At 39.9% G+C, this 19,672-nt stretch overlaps 1 protein-coding gene across 2 annotated transcripts in view; it reads left to right on the top strand.

Moving 5' to 3' along the window:
- Positions 1–3,315: 3,315 nt before the first annotated feature.
- LOC124863936 (TBC1 domain family member 16-like) overlaps positions 3,316–19,672 on the top strand; it is a 30,901-nt gene continuing 14,544 nt past the window's right edge. Inside the window, exons 1-4 of one of the 2 annotated variants that reach the window (XM_047358511.1) lie at positions 3,316–3,503; positions 11,513–11,725; positions 13,349–13,511; positions 13,631–13,927. In XM_047358511.1, coding sequence (XP_047214467.1) covers positions 11,545–11,725; positions 13,349–13,511; positions 13,631–13,927 — 641 coding nt within the window. In that variant the 5' untranslated portion in view covers positions 3,316–3,503; positions 11,513–11,544. Of the gene's footprint in view, positions 3,504–11,512; positions 11,726–13,348; positions 13,512–13,630; positions 13,928–19,672 lie in introns of those variants that run through there. The other variant, XM_047358510.1, reaches the window with a different exon arrangement.

Here is a 19,672-nt window from a genome sequence, read left to right as displayed (position 1 = left end):
GCATCACAGCATCACAGATTCTCCACCATACCTGCCTGGCCAAAAAAAAAGTTGCCACCAAAAAAGAGGTCACACACTCTAATATTTCGTTGGACCGCCTTTAGCTTTGATTACAGCATGCATTTGCTGTGGCATTGTTTCGATAAGCTTCTGCTATGTCACAAGATTTATTTCCACCCAGTGTTGCATTAATTTTTCACCAAGATCTTGCATTGATGATGATGAGTCTGACTGCTGCACAAAGCCTTCTCCAGGACATCCCAAAGATTCTCAAGCGGGTTAAGGTCTCTGTGGTGGCCAATCCATGTGTGAGAATGATGTCTCATGCTCCCTGAACCACTCTTTCACAATTCGAGCCCGATGAATCCTGGCATTGTCATCTTGGAATATGCCCGTGCCATCAGGGACGAAAAAATCCATTGATGGAATAACCTGGTCATTCAGTATATTCAGGTAGTCAGCTGAGCTCTTTCAACACATACTGTTGCTGAACCCAGACCTGACCACCTGCAGCAACCCCAGAACATAGCACTGCCCCCACAGGCTTGTACAGTAGGTACTAGGCATGATGGGTGAATCGCTTCTCCTGCCTCTCTTCTTACCCTGATGCCTCCATCACTCTGGAACAGGGTAAATCTGGACTCATCAGACCATATGACCTTCTTCTATTGGTCCAGAGTCCAATCTTTATGCTCCCTAGCAAACTGAAGCCTTTTTTTCCAGTTAGCCTCACTGATTAGAGGTTTTCTTAAGGCTTTACAGCTTTTCAGTCCCAATCCCTTGAGTTCCCTTCGCCTTGTGAGTGCAGAAATGCTCTTACTCTCACTATTAAACATACTGTAGCCCGGAGTTCTAATGTTGTTTTTTTCTTCGATTTGATTTCACCAAACGTTTAAGTGATCGCCAATCACGATCATTCAGGATTTTTTTCCGGCCACATTTCTTCCTCGAAGATGATGGGTCCCCACTATCCTTCCAGTTTTCAATAATGCAATGGACACTTCGTAACCCAGTTTTGGTAGTTTCTGCAATCTCCTTAGATGTTTTCTCTGCTTGATGCATGCCAATGATTTGACCCTTCTGAAACAGACTGACATCTTTTCCATGACCACGGGATGTGTCTTTCCACATGGTTGTTTAAGAAATGAGAAGTAACTCATTGCACCAGTTGGCGTTAAATAACTTGTTGCCAGCTGAAACAAAATTGCCCATGCAGTAATTATCCAATCGGAGGCTCGTACCTATTTGCGTAGTTAAATCCAGGTGACGACTTTTGTTTTTTGGCCAGGCAGTGTATTTGTGGATAAAAGGAGCCTTTTTATATATTCTTCCTTTGTTTTAGGACTGACCGGTCTGAGGTGTGCTGCCAATCTTAATCTCTTCTGACCAATGCACACTTTTCCAGTCAAGGTTTCAATACTATTCAGGAATCCACACACTATTTTGTTTGTATTGGAAGGACAGGAAAAGCTTTTTCCTGGTATAAACTTGGTTCCTTGTCCAGCCTTGTTTCTCACAGTCCGGTTGTTCTGACGGTACAACTGGTGAGTAGCTATTCTCCCAAAGCATTAGCCCACCTTGTTTGAACAACATGTTTTTTTTGTTTTTCCCATTTTAAAGAGCGGCAAAGAGAATGGGTCATGTCATTTTTAGACCCTGGGAAAAATAAACATGCCAACATGTGTAATATAATAAAGCAAATGAAAGTTTTGATTTATAGGAATTGTTAGGGGGCCCAGAGAGTATTGAGTAATGTGTGGCTTGTATTTTGTAATAAAAATAAATATTGTGCATAAATATTTTTTACATAGTATGTGTTCAAATTAAAAGGTTGAATTAAAAAAAAAAATTCTGTGTGAAATTATGATTTTTTTTCATTATATATTTTTTAGGGCTCTGTATACATATTTCACTGGAGTGCCAATAAATGCAGAGGGGGGCAAATCTGAGGAGTTTTTAATTATTTAAAAAAAATTGTGTTGTGTTAGAATTCACATTTTTTTGTCATGAATAAACATTTGGGTGATGACAAATAAATTAATCAATCTTGAAAAAATATTCATACCCCTCCAGTCTTTTTTTGATTTTATCACGTGACATCCACCATCTTCAATATATCTTATAGGGACTTTATATGATAGAACACAACTTGGTGCATAGCTGAGCAGTGGAAAGAAAATTATACATGGGTTCAAAGTTTTTTTCAGAAATCTGATAGATGTAGCATGCATTTGTGTTCGGCTCCTCCTGAGTCTATACTTTGTAGAAGTTGTTATGGTTGCAAGTGTTTGGGGGCATGTTTGTACCAACTTTCCACACATAGAGACTTAATTTTTTGTCAGTTCTGTAAAGAAAAAGCTGAGGCTCAGTCAGATTGTATTGACAGCATGTGAACATGACACATGAATTGGATCTAAGCTACTCCTTACTTGTTCTGGCTGCATGTTTATGGTTATTTTCCTGCTGGAAGGTGAACCCATGCCCCAGTCTCATGTCCTTTGAAGACTAATGAGGTTCTGCTTTCAGGATTGCATAAGTTTAGCTCTGTCAATGTATTCCTTTGTTTTCTTGATACTCTTTGTTTACTAATGCTCTCTAACAAACCTATGAGATCTTCCCAGAACAGCTGGATTTATAATGATTAAATTACACCCAGGGGGACTGTATTTACTAACTAGGTGAAGAGTGAATGAATTGTTTTTTTTAATTTAAGTGTATGAGAGTCAAGGTGGATGAATACAAATACTCCACACTTTTCAGATATTTATTTCCAGTATATTTAAAACCAATGTATCCTGTTTATTCTGCCTCCCATTTATGCACTAATTTGTATAGATCTATAAGATTAAACACCATTAAATTATATTCAAGTTTGTGGTTGTGACCTGAAAAGATTTTTGAATACTTTTTGCAGGGCGTTGTATGTATTGTGTTGGCAGAAACCGGTTTTAAACACGCGTGTGAAGACAACAGGGGTGTGATGATGCTCTGATTCCAGCTCTGGTCCTGATGGTGGACCAATCATCAGAGACGTTTAAGACCAAAGATTTCAGATCAAACATTAAAATCCCAACATTTCCAGTTTGACAGAAATACTTCGTGCCGGAAGTGGCAGTATATGGGGGTGATTGGTTAGAGGCTGTGAGGTAAAGTCAAGACATTAAAAAGGCAAAGATATTTCAGGAAGTACGGTTCAGTGTCTTTTACATTAAAGCGTCAAACATGTTTTAAACATAAAGGCACTAAACACCTTGAAGGTCACTTTACTTTGAAAGTCCGGAGCGGAAGTGAATATTTTTGCGATTGAAACAGCAACAGACACGTGCGGCGGTGCCCCATACACTAATAAACCACTGCGATAAAAAACAGCTGACTTGGAATTAACCCGAGCTAAAAGCGGGGAAAAGAGCCGAAACCAGGGCCGGTTCGTGGCCCTGGGGCCCTATCCACTTGCTGGGATGGTTGTCCGGGGTGGGCTGTAGATTCCTGCGGCGGGACTGAAGGTGAGAGCTCTCCATGCTGCTGCTATATCTGTCCATTTATCCCTGCTGCTGGAGCAGGTGTATGCCATCAGTCATTCATTCACTCTGGCCGATAATCAAATATGTTTTTACACTGTGTACAAGGCGCGCCTCTAACAACTTAGCTAAAATATTCACGTTAAAGGTACAGATAGAACATCCCTGCCCGGACATGTAACCCAGAGACAACACCGTGTTAGGCCTGGTGTGAAATACTCTTTTCCATCATCAGCTGCTGTCAGGCGGATGCTGCCGAGGCTTGTCCCGCCACAAGCAGGCTCAGGACAGGGAGAGACCACCCTCACCCACCCAGTAGATGCTAAGAACTACTGCGGAATGTAGTTTTTCCTGTTTATTGAACGCATCAAAGCTGTGAATTCTCAGTTTTTCGGTGTTTAAACACATCGACATGATAAGCAAGTTATTTGATTAACTTTAAATTCAGTACAAAACAAATTAATTTCATTTCATTTTGGTCCGTGCTTGGTTTGCTAATTTGACTTTCTAATCAGAAGCCAAAAATAAAATACTTTAAAAAAAGAAATGGTTATTCAACCTCTGTTCTAAAATACAAAATGTCAATATAAAATTCAAACCGTTTTTACTTTCAGTTGTCAAAAACAGACGTTTTAGTTGATTTGATTTTCTTGTTATACTGTTAATAAGACTCCAATTTAATGGAAAATATACACCCATTTTCTCATACTCTGACAAATGGCAAAGAATATGCTTCATTCCGTGACGTCACTGCCCCTAAACTATTTAGGGGGTGTTTTCTACATGTAGCTCACAGGAAAGGCAACCAAACTTAAAAAAATATATATACTTGGTGAAACTCTTAAAAATGTCATGTGTTTTATATTACATTTTCTAGTGTAGCTATATTTTAGTTGTAAAAGGAAATATGTGCTTGTTGTCAGAAACAAATACTAACAGAGTTAAAATTGGTTTGATTTTGTTGACCTATTTCAAATAATAAAAGCAAATAATCGCCATAAGAGAGAGAAGCAAAGAATTTACCGGCTTTCTCATATTCTAACACATCCACATCTCGTGTTTTCCATATTTGATTCACAAATTTTTACGAAACTATTATTTTAGATGTGTATTCTCCTTCAAGTCCTAGATATGTGTTGATTTATATGTGCGTGTTCATTTATATTTCTTTTCTTGTGGAAAAAAACACCTTTTTAGTTTGTTCAGCAATGCTTACAGCCACAGTAGTATAGAAAGGTTGCAGATTTAGGAGCCTTTATAAGAGTATGAACAAAAAAGGTATTATTCTAAACATAAAAATAAAAAATATATATATATATATATATATATATTTTTTTTTTACATCTATAGTTGATACAAAAAGAAAAAAGCTTGTATTTAAGATATTTTTTTATTTTAAAACAAAAATCAAATTGCCTGTTGCCACAGTTTTTTTAGTACTAATTTCTGATGAGAAAATCCAATTAGCAAAACATGTCAGGAGCCATAGTACAACTAATCCCTTACAACAATAGCCTAGTGACTTCCTCTGCTCCCTTCACTATCCTCTGCAGGGCTATCTTGTCTGCCAGATCTTAGCTGGAGTACCAGAGTAAGATGAAGAGCGACGATGTAGACAAGCACCGATCAGTTTTTGTGGCCGACGTCTAATCAACAGTCAGTTCTGATTTTTAGCCAATTTCAAACTCTCTTTAAGAACTATAAATACCAACAAAACCCCTTTTTTTTTTTTTTTTTTTTTTACACTTCTGAAAATTTAAGGTGCATATTATCACAAGAAATTTCCTTTTTCCTCTACAGCATCATTCAAAGTAAATAACAGGCTAGTATTTGTGAATAAAAAGCTCAGGTTTACTGGTATGTGTTTATATTTACAATGACCGAATTAATTTTGTAACCATAAAGCAGCCTTATGCAGTCTTTCTGTCATGGTCATTAATGTGTTATAACGGGACCAGAGAGCGAGAGCAGTCAGTGTTGCACAGCTCTGTAGTTTAACGTGACTTCACAATTATTTCAAAACAGACATCTTTACCACCTTATATTAGCATGTAGCACAATTAGCGCAGTTAGCCTTGTTAGCATTGCTAACAGCAGTCTCCCTGTGTGAAGAGCTGACTTGAATTTGTAGAGAATTCAGAAAATTCTTACACTTTCTGTGCTTCCTCTGACTTAATATTTTAAGACCTCAGTGATACTGAAATGAACTGAGTCTCCTTCACTCATAAGCAGCTTCTGTACTGAAGAGTGTTCTTGTGTTGCTGTCAGCGCTCATTTATGGCAATTTCACCAATCAGCAAAAGATCTGATTTCTGATTTCTAGGCTGGTCAAGCTTCAAACTGGAAATTTCAAGTTTGTATATACAGATTTACCATTTGATCAAAGTTAATGGCTCATGATTTGATGTTTTAATGGAGGAAATCTAGTAATTTTATTTTGGATTCAGAACTACCTCTATCAAGGAATCTGCAACACAGTTTGTCTTCTTTTAAGGTCAGTGTTTGTTACATTTACTTGTTCAGTTAAAAAAGGTTTACACAAATCCATCTGTATGTCTTATAGTCCTTTTTAAGAGGAAATGTTTCTTTTTCATTTTAATAATTTTTTTTTTAGTACTACGGTCCAGATGCAAATAATTTCCACAAACATCAACTTTTACTTTTTATAAAATCTAACTTAAGTTGCTCTTTAGTTTCCCATTTGCAACTGATTTTCCAGGTGTTATTTGGACTTAGTTGTTTGTATTCCACCCTTTCGGTGAAGTGAACCTTTAGGCTAGGCTGTATATCAGTTCATGACATCATTGTCAAGATAACACTCCTCCTGAAACAGGAAGCATGTTTCCTCATAACTTGGAGTCCATAAGGATCTTGTTTTTCAGGCTTTTCCGAGGCTGATATGTTTTCAGCTGCCTCTGGCAACCTGGTATATAGTGAACAAGACAGAGATCTTTTATTCACATGTCAGCTTTATTATTCCTGCCAGGAGGTGAGAAGCTGTTTGTGGCCATTGCAGCCCTTGCTTTGTGTAGCATTCGTTCTCTTATTTAAGGTTCAGAATGTCAGAGAGCTGGGAATAAAGATGGATGAAAAATGAACTGTTGACTTTCACACCGAGGAGTGAATCTAGGAAGGTGTTGTCTGATGAAACACGAAGAGGTCAGAGAGGAGAGGCCGTCTGTGAACACACTGTGGTGTTGACAGGATTAAGGATGAAGTGAGAGCAAGGGTCTGCTTTTGCTTATCAGCCTGTGTGAACCTGTCACTGACCCTGGTCACCCTGCAGCATGTACATAAAAAATTAATTTCCTCTGCATAGAAACCAAGCAGTGAATACCTCATATTTGCAATGAAATAGCAGAAAACTGTAATGTGCAAAGTTCTGGTTCCCTCATTATAAGCAGTTCACATGGGGCCAGTTAACTTTCAGATTGGACATCATGCACGGCAGCTGCTGCTCTTACTTTCTTACCAGCAAGCGTTTTTGCGGGGTGTTATGCGACGGAGTTTGCTTGCACAGTAAATGCTTATTTGTAGATTAATAAGCTGGCTTGCTGGACAACTAGGGATGGGTACCTTTCACTTTTGAACCGATACGGTACCAGAGTCTGTACCAGTTTTTGGTACTTTTGTGTGTTTATGTGGTAATAAATGTTAATTTAATAATAAATCTCATTATTAAACTTCTCCTCACATGAACTGTGTACTTTTGTTTTTCATAGAAAGGACCTCTACTTCAGTGCTTCTGTGTTTAGTCGTCTTTGTCCTGCACAGAACCTTTAATCCTGCTTTATATGTGCTATCTCCTTTCCTCTTTCTGTAGAAGGTAATCCTGGCTCTGTTCTTGTGTGAATTTGATGTTTTTTTTGTTCTTTATCTCCTTCCTGTTCTCTCAGCCTCGAGCCAGTTGTGGCATACGGGCACTTATACCGATCCTCTTTTTCTCCTGGGGGCCTTTTCCTGCTAAAACAGACACAATAAGTCCGGCTCGGCTTCCTTAGATAACTTTTAAATAGTTGCCATAAAATTATCTGTATTTAATTTGATGTTATTTCAAACATCTTGAATTTTGAATAAACACAAAGTCTAACTCTAACTTTAACTCCTTTATTAATTGAAGCCCAAGCTTACCAAGCTCTGCTAGAGCAGAAGACACTTTCTAAACTGAGATGTTTTGTGCCAACAGCAAATCTCTGACCTAAAAGAAAAAAAAAAACAGCCCAACTTCTACTTTTTTTAATTAAAGCAAAACGATTGCCTACCATATGGCTTCTCTTTGAGTTAATGCCCAGATTTCCTGTGTGTGGCTTGGCACCAGGAAGTGGGGTGCCTGCCTAATCAAGTGGTGGTAAACATGTCTCCTCCCTCTTTCCCTGAGGAGAAGGGAACATTCCTGAGATAGTGGGGAGTATGTGTTGGTGTGTTAGCCAAGTAAGGAGCAAGGTTACAGATATGACTTTGATCCAAAGTGGAGAACTTTAACCGTATGAGAACAGCTCAAGGAGGTGGACTGATGGAACAGCAGCTGAAGGACAAAAAAGTCTCCACTTTAATTGCTTTAATTTAAAAAATAATAATTTTTCTATTAGCTGCAAGACCAAAAGTGTTCCTCCTTTTTCTAGGTGGAAGCTTGTTTCATCCCACCAAGCTTTCCACAGAGCAGACAGTTTACAGGCGGCGTGACCCGCTGGTCCCAGTTCAGAGCTCGACGTTGACGACATCTGTTGGCTCCTGATAACAGCTTAAAATTTCACACAGATGGAGCCGAGTTTGTTTGCTCACTGTCCATCGCTGTGCTTCCCTGCTGTTTGCAGAAGGAGGGAAACATTTAGTTAGACACAGCTATGACACACAAACAGGAGCTGAAGCCGTTTTGTCAGACGCAGGCCCACAGCCCGGGAGGGTGGAGCTGAACGAGGAGAGGAGCTCTGCAGTAAGGACACTGCTGTAAATATTAGCACACGTATTACTGAGGAGGTGAAGTTTGGGGGAGAATCTCTGCAGCCTTTAGAGCAAGGCAGGATGTACAGGTCCTTCTCAAAATATTAGCATATTGTGATAAAGTTCATTATTTTCTATAATGTCTTGATGAAAATTTAACATTCATATATTTTAGATTCATTGCACACTAACTGAAATATTTCAGGTCTTTTATTGTCTTAATATGGATGATTGTGGCATACAGCTCATGAAAACCCAAAATTCCTATCTCACAAAATTAGCATATTTCATCCGACCAATAAAAGAAAAGTGTTTTTAATACAAAAAACGTCAACCTTCAAATAATCATGTACAGTTATGCACTCAATACTTGGTCAGGAATCCTTTTGCAGAAATGACTGCTTCAATGCGGCGTGGCATGGAGGCAATCAGCCTGTAGCACTGCTGAGGTCTTATGGAGGCCCAGGATGCTTCGATAGCGGCCTTTAGCTCATCCAGAGTGTTGGGTCTTGAGTCTCTCAACGTTCTCTTCACAATATCCCACAGATTCTCTATGGGGTTCAGGTCAGGAGAGTTGGCAGGCCAATTGAGCACAGTGATACCATGGTCAGTAAACCATTTACCAGTGGTTTTGGCACTGTGAGCAGGTGTCAGGTCGTGCTGAAAAATGAAATCTTCATCTCCATAAAGCTTTTCAGCAGATGGAAGCATGAAGTGCTCCAAAATCTCCTGATAGCTAGCTGCATTGACCCTGCCCTTGATAAAACACAGTGGACCAACACCAGCAGCTGACACGGCACCCCAGACCATCACTGACTGTGGGTACTTGACACTGGACTTCTGGCATTTTGGCATTTCTTTCTCCCCAGTCTTCCTCCAGACTCTGGCACCTTGATTTCTGAATGACATGCAGAATTTGCTTTCATCCGAAAAAAGTACTTTGGACCACTGAGCAACAGTCCAGTGCTGCTTCTCTGTAGCCCAGGTCAGGCGCTTCTGCCACTGTTTCTGGTTCAAAAGTGGCTTGACCTGGGGAATGCGGCACCTGTAGCCCATTTCCTGCACACGCCTGTGCACGGTGGCTCTGGATGTTTCTACTCCAGACTCAGTCCACTGCTTCCGCAGGTCCCCCAAGGTCTGGAATCGGCCCTTCTCCACAATCTTCCTCAGGGTCCGGTCACCTCTTCTCGTTGTGCAGCGTTTTCTGCCACACGTTTTCCTTCCCACAGACTTCCCACTGAGGTGCCTTGATACAGCACTCTGGGAACAGCCTATTCGTTCAGAAATTTCTTTCTGTGTCTTACCCTCTTGCTTGAGGGTGTCAATAGTGGCCTTCTGGACAGCAGTCAGGTCGGCAGTCTTACCCATGATTGGGGTTTTGAGTGATGAACCAGGCTGGGAGTTTTAAAGGCCTCAGGAATCTTTTGCAGGTGTTTAGAGTTAACTCGTTGATTCAGATGATTAGGTTCATAGCTCGTTTAGAGACCCTTTTAATGATATGCTAATTTTGTGAGATAGGAATTTTGGGTTTTCATGAGCTGTATGCCAAAATCATCCGTATTAAGACAATAAAAGACCTGAAATATTTCAGTTAGTGTGCAATGAATCTAAAATATATGAATGTTAAATTTTCATCATGACATTATGGAAAATAATGAACTTTATCACAATATGCTAATATTTTGAGAAGGACCTGTAATTGCCCTCCACCATCTTTTAGATCCTGCCTCATGAGATTGAGTTCTCTCGGAGGCGGCCACATTTATCGGCACTCCTGGAAAAGATAAGTTTAAAACAAAAAGCCTTCAAGTAAGTTGACGTTAAATTGCATCAGCATAATGAAAAATCCAACCTTTAATTTAAACATATTTATTCAGTGGGGAAAATAAAACCACATGTTAATGAATGACTGTTTTTAACACTTCATCAAAATTTCCAGGAACCTTTAATTAATAACTCATCCACCTACTGGACAATTATACACGCACTTTCTTTATCTATATTCTACACAGAGCGGATTGTTTTTTTTTTATTTTTTATCTCTTTCTACTAATTTACTGTAAACAAACATCTAATTCAATATTTAGGAAGCTGAGTTAATTAGGTTGATTTCTATGTCTTCTTTTGGGAAACCTTTTTTAAATATTTTGCGTTGCCTTGCTAGGTAAGAGGTCACCTATTGGCGGACGGTGGTCTGGATCGGACCCATCCACAGTCTTTTCTGCAGTCTGTTTCAACCTGCATATTTTTTATCATATTATCTGTTTCTGCCTTTATGACAGTTGTTCCACTGCAGCTTTATTTTGCTATTTCTTGCTTTAAGATTGAGATGGAAAATTCACTTTTTAATCCTGAAAAAGGAACATTTTTACATGTTTTAGTGATGGCCAAAGGAAGCCTTTTGCAGCATTGAAGTCTCTTCTGAAACAAGGCCAGTGACTCTTAAGTTTTACAACACTGTCCTCTTTGGTGGCATCTGGTGGTGAAAAGCATGAAGAGCTTGAATCTACTATTTAAAATTAACTGGCCTCTCTTCAGAGATCAGTTACCAGCTTCTGTTTATTTGTTGGACGTCTACCTGGAACTGTGTGCTTTGTTCAGATGAAGGTACGGTCAAGCTTTTCAGTGACAAACATTCAGATGGGTCTGGCCTAAAACAATCTGTGGTGCTGTGGGCCTATTTCTCATCTCTGACAATCTTATTAGAGCGCATGGCATTATAACTCTTAGAAACACCAGAATTTTTACTTCAAAATCTGCAGAAATCTTGTCAGTAAATTGAAAGTGGCTCACCATTGTGTCTTTTTCGAAGGATGGTGATTCAAATTAACTCAAATTCACACAGAAATGGTTTGCCAGACACTAATTCGACCTTCTTCCATCTTAGTGTCTAGAACTAAATGTGAATGAGAAGAAATGTGGAAGGATAAGGAAATAATCCAAGATTGCCCAAAAAGAAATGGGTCAAATATTTTGCTCTCTGTGCTTCATTCCTGTTAAAAGTCATACGAGCCTCTAATGCTCTCTTTCTCTGCTCTCCCATGTCCTTTCAGAGGATGGACGCAGTTTCCCAGTGCCTGAGGAGATGTCTCTGGGTCGGCTCCTTTGGCGTGCCTCCTCCAAGGCCTCCGACCTCCTGACCTTAAACTCCGGGGCAGGGGGCTCATCGTTGCGCTCTGGGTTGGATGGCGAGATCATCTTCTCAAAGAATAATGTTTGCGTGCACCCTGCGGAGCCCCTCCCTGGCCTGGCCGAGCACCACCCAGGTTTGGCTGCACAGACACGATTTCTAAGACCATTCAGGCCAGAACTAGCAGTTTATCCTCACATTTATTTATTATTGAGACCTTTGTTTAGGTTGGAGATTTTTTTTGGCATATTTTCAATGTCTAGTACAACGACAATGGAAATGCATGTTAATTTACTGGGCAGTAAGTAAACTGCTTCAGTTAGAAGTACACTCAACATTAGCCTAAATGTCATTCTAATTTTGGGCGTTTTAGAAGTGGTATTAGGCTGATTCATCTATTCCTAACCTAGTTCTGATCAGTTTGGGATTAGATTTCAGCCATCTTATCTGGTTAAGTTGAAGAACACGGTAATAGTCCTTCTCCTTCATTATTCCAATGACTTTGTGCAATGATCGTGGAGCCAAACGGACCCCCAGCATGATGCTACCATCACCATGCCTGATAGTTTGTGCAGTGTTTCAGGTTTAAAGGCTCTTACCTTGACTTAAAAAAAAAATTCTATCAGACTTGTTCATCTAAAAGCCAGCTGCAAATATCAGCTGAGCTTTTTGGTGTTAATATTTGTACCAGGCGCTGCTTTGTAGGTTGGCACCCTGTTAGTCCATAGTGAGGTGATACTGGCTGTGGACGATGACACTGGTGTTCCAGCTTCCTCCACTTTATGATCATCTTGAGCATTGGTGGTTCTGGAAAATCCAATTTTCTGTCATGTAAGCTTCTGGAACCGTGTTGAAATTTTGTGGATAATAATTAAACCACCATAATTGATTGGATTACAGGCCAGAAGCTTGTTAAAGGCTACAAAAAGCTTGTAGTTTTTCTGCTACTTGCTAAGTGGCATTTATCCAAGTATTTGAGCCTATATGTATCATTTTGACCCTGGGGGGGTTAGTTAAAACTATGAGAAATGTAAACATTTGCACCCAACTGAGTTCTTTTGGTGTAAATCACAGGTTTTATGAGGTAATCTCAAACACATCAATAAAAGCCCAAAATAACCTTTGCATTCATTTAGATGATGACTGCATGTAAACCCTCGACTGGAACTTTAAAAACTAAAACGATAAAGACAAATTGCAAGGAGATAAAATATTCCTGATCTCCAATTTAGAAAAGACTGTTCCTCATTTTGAAATCGGCTATAAAAGTGTACATAAAAGCTATAATGTTTTAATTTTTCAGGATGCAGTTCTGTCTGTATGAAATCTAAAATGTGGATCTTGGGTAAAGCTGCGAGGTAGAAACCCGAGTGACTGATTGTGTTTTGTTTTATTTTAGCTGCTTTTTACATTTCATGCATTTTTACAGAACCGTTTATTTAGTAATGTATGTTACTTCTAATTTGTTCAGCTTGCCATAATATTTATTTCCTATGATTTTTGAACAGTCGTAAATAATATAAGAAACAATGATCTAGGTTGTTGATGTCACTGGTACAGCAGCATGTTCTTAGTTATGCTTTTGTCTGTGTGTAAATAAAAGTCAACTTTCCCCCTCTGTCTCCTGATGAATTTATCTCTGGGAATGTTTGTTCACAAATTTGAATCCACAATCTGCAATTTAAAAGTCCAGAAATCTCTTCTGTGATTCCCAGGATGATAGTTCTCAACACCTACATGGTTTTGTCGCCCCCTGCAGGCTACCTGTGCGTGCACGTGGAGAAAGATGAGTGCCTGGGCTCCACGCTGTTTCTGACGTGGGTGCCAAATTCCCGCATCCAGAGGCAGGATGAGGAGGCGCTGAGATACATCACTCCTGAGAGCTCACCTGTACGCAGGAACGCCCGCCAAAGAGGCAGAAGGTATGAGGATGGTCATCAGAGCGATCCATAGTAATACAGTATCAGGATATATTTTATATGAAAACACAAACATATAAAAAACACTGTTGGCGATGTTTTGAACTAACCATCCTCCATAGACCGCGTTCACGTCCTCCGGTAGCAGCTCCAGAGGAAGAGAAGGAGGAGAGGAACATTAACAACAGCACCTCCACCCAGAGCTTGGTGGGTGAGAAGGGCTTGGACCCCTCCTCTAACCAGCAGCAACTGCTGCTTTTAACCGGGGAGGAGGGCGATGAGGGATCCTATGAGCTGTCGGACGAAGTGAGCCGGGACAGCACCATGGGCTCAGACTTCTCCTCCCCGTTCTGCCTGTCACCCGTCAGCGAGGCTCTGTGTGAGAGCAGCGGCTCTGTCTTCCTGGACACTGAAAGCAGGTCAGTGAAGTGGATGACATTATTTTCTGTTTTTTTATGTGTTTTATTGCGCCTGTAATACTATCAGAAACATCTCTGCCATTGTGGCTCTGATCGGTGATCAAATACAGATACAATAAAAGATCAAATACAAAAAAGTTGTGGTTTTGTGTTTCACCTGTTCAATAAATGCATCATTTAAGATACTACACTTTCCTCTGTTTTTATGCGGCATACAAAAAAAGTATAATAATCGGCATTGGTTGAAATCGGAATCGGCCAGTCAGACCTCAAGGAATACTGGAAGTTGGTATTGGCCTGAAAAAACCTCATCGGTGCATTTTTGTTGCCAACCTAGTTTTCTGCTGCGAGTTAATTCACAAGCCTGTTCATGGATGCAGTCTGTCATATTAAAAATACAATCAATTTAGTAATCTTTAATACAAGAACATGTTTGATACATCCCTAAAGGTGACACATCCTGTATAAATAATACTAAACAAACATTTTTCTAAGTTTTTCCCAACAAATTTTAATGTCAAAGCTAAGCTCAGCAAACACAACATACATTTTTAAATGATAATTTGGTTTATTAAAGAAAAACAAAAAGCTATTTAAATCAATTATACTGCCCCCTATGTTAAATTATCCATGAACTGCGATTAACCACATATTTTTGGAAAGCTGAGTTCAGTACTACTCACACCACCCGGACCTAATTAGTGGCCAAAATCTACAATAAAGAAATCACTTAAGCAGGACCTGTCTGACAGCATGAAGTAGTCTGAAAGATCTCAAAAAGCAACACATCCTGCCTCGAGCTAAAGTGTTTGAAGAACCGATCAGAAACAAAATCAGTTTTAGAGTGGTCTAGTCAAAGTCTGGACTTAAATCTGGTTGAGTTGCTGTGGCAAGCAGGCTGTTCATGATAAAAATCCTTCATTGTGATTGAATTAAAACAATCCGGCAAAGAAGAGTGGACCAGAATTCCTCCACAGTGAAGCAAAACACTGGTTACGTTATTAAAAACATTTGATGTTGCTGCTCAGGGTGACAGAACCAGTTATTAGATTTAGGGCACAATTAGTTCTTCACATAGAGTCGGTTTGGATTTTTTTTACTTACTAAATAAAATCATAATTTGAAAACTGCATTTTCTATTTAACTCATGTTCTTTTTGTCTCGTATTAAACAATTTTTGATGATCTGAAACATTCAAGTATAACAAAAAGAACCAAAAACATAATAAATTTGTAAGGGAGGAAATTCTTTTTCATAGCTCTGCCAAAAAAAAAGTATAAATGTGGTTCATTTTTTATAATTTATTAATATTTGTTTTAGGGGCCAATATTTTTTCTTCAAATCGTTACAAACTTTAACACAAAAAAGATTTTAGTTTAATTAATAAATTTGTTTTGTCACTTTAAATCTAACAAATTGTCTAAAAATAGGCTTGAATTTAAAACACATGTTGGGTTTCTTTTTTAAGCTTTAATTTGTGTTGCTTAACTGTAATTATTTGCTTTTTGACTTTATAGATTGAGAAGTTGTGCATTTCTACATTCGTTTCCACTGGATTGATTATTCTACACAAAGAAGTCTCATTGTGATGCAAAAGTTTCATCCAAGACTCTTCTTACCAAAACGTTTATACGTTTAAGACAGGGTACTTGTTTTATTTCAGAGAGCCTTTAAATGCACTTAAAAGATTACAGATTTGCAGACATACATGTGCAAAATATCACACATTCTTAGCAGAAATATGAATCAGCTGCCATAAGTTTCTTTTTGATCCTATAATCCAGCTCATGTCTTCCTGCCTCAAAATTAGTGAATAACCAACCAAACTGATTTAAATTAAATGTGTAATAAGTGATTATAAAGTTGCATTAAATTAATCAAGCGGCAAAAATGAAACATGAGTGAATTCTTGCAATGAGTTGCACGTGTTTGCTTTGGTCAGCTTTTGATTTGCTCTGCCACCACAAAGCCAACTTCATCTGAATATGTTTTCTCTCTGTGGTGAGGAAGTTTTAAATTACAGTCAAATAAATGAAAAGGTAGTAATGACTGGCTGTATAACTGAAACCCTGATTGTTGTAATATCCAGCAAATTCTGTCTTTCCTTCTGTTGCACTGAGGGTCCAGCAGGTGGAGCCGGAAAGAAAATAATTGAAGGCCTTTTAGTGCTGTTTTTATTCTGAGGCCACATGGTGGCCCTGGGCTCTGCAGCCCAATGCCCCTCGGGCCGGGGGGGTGGGGGCATGAGAAATATGTTTTTCTTATTTCAACCAGCTCACAGACACATCACCTGTCATTCCCCCACAACCAAAGCTTAAAACCCATCCTCCCTCCACAGACTGCTGTGTAATCAGGGGCTGCCATCTGGACAGTGATTCTGTGGCTGTTTGGACCTCGGAGCCATTTAATTTTATGATTCCCTTCGTGGTTGTTTCCTCATGCAACTATTCGGCCTGACATGCAGCCCAGAATGTGTGCTCCTGTGTCAGAGAGTGTGTCTTTGTGTGCGTGTGTTTTGAAGCATTTTTAACCTCCCTTTCTGACCCCAGCTAGCAGTAAGCACAGTCAGTGTGTGACTTGGCAGCCTCGCAGCTTCTAACCTTTACTCTGTCCCTCTCTTTTCTGCTGTTAGAGTCTGTCTTTACAGCTCTCTGGCACTCAGATTGCCATATTTTTTCCCCTCTGTCACTTTCTGCTATTCTCTGTTTTGCATCTTTTCCTCTTCTTGAACTTGAGCATTAACCCTCAGCCCCCACCCCCCACCCCCACCATATGCACACAGACACACACACACACACACACACAAGCTCCTCCACCTTTTTCCCCTTCTCTTCCTAAAGTCTGTGTGAGGCGCTTTGATTCCCAGTGCTCCCAGGGTTGTTGTGCTGGGCTGAATGTCAGCTCTCTGGATTAGAGCGCTGAAGAGAGCGGAGTGGCAGCCAAAACCCTGGAACCCACTCAATCTCTCTTTTTCTCCCTCTTGCTTGCTTTAATTGACACTGTTAAGGGGCCAGGAACTGGAAACATGTCACTTAGAATCATTCAAAGAGAAAGAACCGTGTATGGGAGACTGAGAGCGGATGGGGGGCAGGAAAAGGGGAGAGGGAAGGGAGAGAGCAAAAGAGAAATCTGCAGCAATGTCTGTCAAGATTCTTAACAAGTTTCTTTTAGGTTTGACTGTAGTTTATGGAGCCGTCAGTGTGTGCTGCCTTCCTTAGGCTTTACTTAGGGAACGTGAACATGTGATTAAAAATCAGCACATTTAGGTTGCAATGGTTTTGACTTCTGACTTTGTAAAACAAAGCGAGTCCTGCTCGCAAACACTTATCAGTGCAGTTCACATTTAAGACAATGAAGAAAAGTGTAGAGCCATCCCCGATTTCTGTCAAAACTCGCTTCCAAGGAGTCAAACTGTCTTGTAATCTTTTAAAGCGGCCTTGATCAATAGTTCAGACTTCTGTAAGGTCTTTTCTTTGGACTCTGCTCCTACTCTGTTTTAGTTTGGACCATTGTTCTTAGACCACTTAACTCTGACCCATGAGAGAAGCATTGATCAGGACCACCTTTGCAAGTCTGTTGAACTCTGGCTGAGTAGTCAAAGTATAAAGACAGTGAGGTTTAAAACCTTTGCATTGGGCAAAAAAAGTAGTACAGTATTTGTTTGTACTATGTACTAGCAGTAGATGGTACAAACAAAAGTATTAATACCCCTTGAACGTTGAACTGTGAACGTTGGTGTGCAGTTGTGTTCAGCCCAATTTACTCTGACGGCTCAAAATAAAATCCAGCACAATCAGTTGTCTACAGAAGTCAATCTAATAGGTCCAAGGTAACTGGGGTAGCTGCAGAGATCTACAGCTCAAGGAAATAATTAGCTGGATAACTATTATTTATTTTATAATTTTTTTTATAGAAAAGTGGCAAGAATTTAAAAACATTGTTGAAAGAAAGCCATAAGAAGTTTAAAGTTGGGGTCACAGCAAACACATCACCCTAAACATCATCCCCATGTGTAAGCAAGGTGGTGGCAGCATTATGCTGTGAGGATGTTTTGCTTCAGCAGGGAAAGGGAGGCTGGTGAGAGTTGATGGAAAGATGGATGGAGCTAAATACAGAGCAGTCATGCAGACTGAAGATCAGGGTGGAGGTTCAGCTTCTAGGACGATGGAGATCAGAAACATACAACCGGAGCTGGAAAGGCATGGTTTAGATCAATACTGACCCATGGGGTCTTAGGAGAGATGCATGATTTTGATTTGTCAAAATAGTTAATCCTTTACTTTGCAATGATGCACTCCTTTTGTGTTTGTCCATCACATAAAAATCCCTCCAAAAATAAGCTTGTTTGTTGTAAAAGTGAAAAGTTCATGCAGTCTGAATACTTCTGCAAAGGGTTTTAAATGATCTTCCATTCCTAAGATGTCTTGCAGCAGAAATGTTTTTTTTAAGTTCAATTGTTTTTAAGTAAAGTTAGATTAATCTTTAGGATGAAGTTTCCATCTTACCTTTATGTGTGTCCGTTTGAGATCATTGGGATATCACGGGTTCAGGCAAGCTGCGCTGACCATTTTCCAGCATGTGGCTGCAGTGTGCCCATACCACCCCCCTCTTGTTCTGAACTCCTCTGACACTCTGTTCCTTTTAGGGATTAGATGAACGACCTGGAAGTCCCGGGGGTGGGGGCCTCGGTTCTCAGGGTGGTTCTGAGGGTGCCCTGGCAGCACTTTTTCTCTGGAGAGTAAAAGTGTTATGATGAAAGGCCTCAGGGCCGTTTTATTTTCCTCTGGCCTGATGGGACCTGCCAGCTAGAGGGGCTCGACTACATAAAAACAGCTTGTTTACAGTTAACACAGCATGGTCTAATAAATGTTCAGAATGGGCTTGCTAATTGACATAAGCTTTTAAAGGTAGTTTTTGGTGTGATCTATGCTTTTCTGCCAATTCCCTTATTTTTGCACTTTTATGTGCTCCAAGCATGAAGGACAGATGGAATTAACGGGACTTGAAGGCCCTTGTAAACACTCCTAACTTGACAGTCACTGGGGTTATGAAGACGGGACTCCTACCATATTTCATGTTGCTTAACTCCCTTAGCAGACCTCGCTGTGCCTGTGTTCCTTTTCTCCCCCCCCATACGGTCCTCCCTACGGTCCGCTTTGCAGCGTGATACACGAGACGGAGTGCAGTAAATCAGCAGATAACATAAGGAAGCTGTGCAGCCTGGATTGATCAGGCATGTTATTTTCCGATCTGCTAACAGGGAAATGATTAGCCAGACATGACTGAGTGGAGAAAATAAAACCGGGTGCACCGTGTCGTCTGAGCATCAATCTGCCGCATGTGTTTAAACCTTTAAAATTCAAAAATGGAAAACATATCACACTTTTGGGATATAATGTGATTATGTGAAGTTGCCTTTTTTAATTAAGGAACATCTGGTGTTTAGGTTTTGCTATTCCTGTTAGTGGATTCCCCTGCAAGTAGGGCTCAAAATCTTTATTCAGATATCTGATTCTCAAATGTAAGTGGGTTTAACTCATCTCTCTCTCCACTTTACCATGTCTAGATACGTGTTTGAGAGTGCATGGTGGTCATTAGCTATGGTTCATTCACTTATGTGTACATGTGTGTGAAAGGAAGAGACTCTGCGCAATCAAGTGATTTAAAGCTTCGTATGGAGTAGTTTGCTGTTGTGTACTATACATGGTTTTGCCTTTTTCCCTTGTTTTTATGCATGTTTCCCTG

The sequence above is a fragment of the Girardinichthys multiradiatus genome, chromosome Y, assembly GCF_021462225.1.
Source record: "Girardinichthys multiradiatus isolate DD_20200921_A chromosome Y, DD_fGirMul_XY1, whole genome shotgun sequence".
NCBI classification, from domain to species: domain Eukaryota; kingdom Metazoa; phylum Chordata; class Actinopteri; order Cyprinodontiformes; family Goodeidae; genus Girardinichthys; species Girardinichthys multiradiatus.
This window is presented reverse-complemented; position numbering and strand designations above follow the sequence as displayed.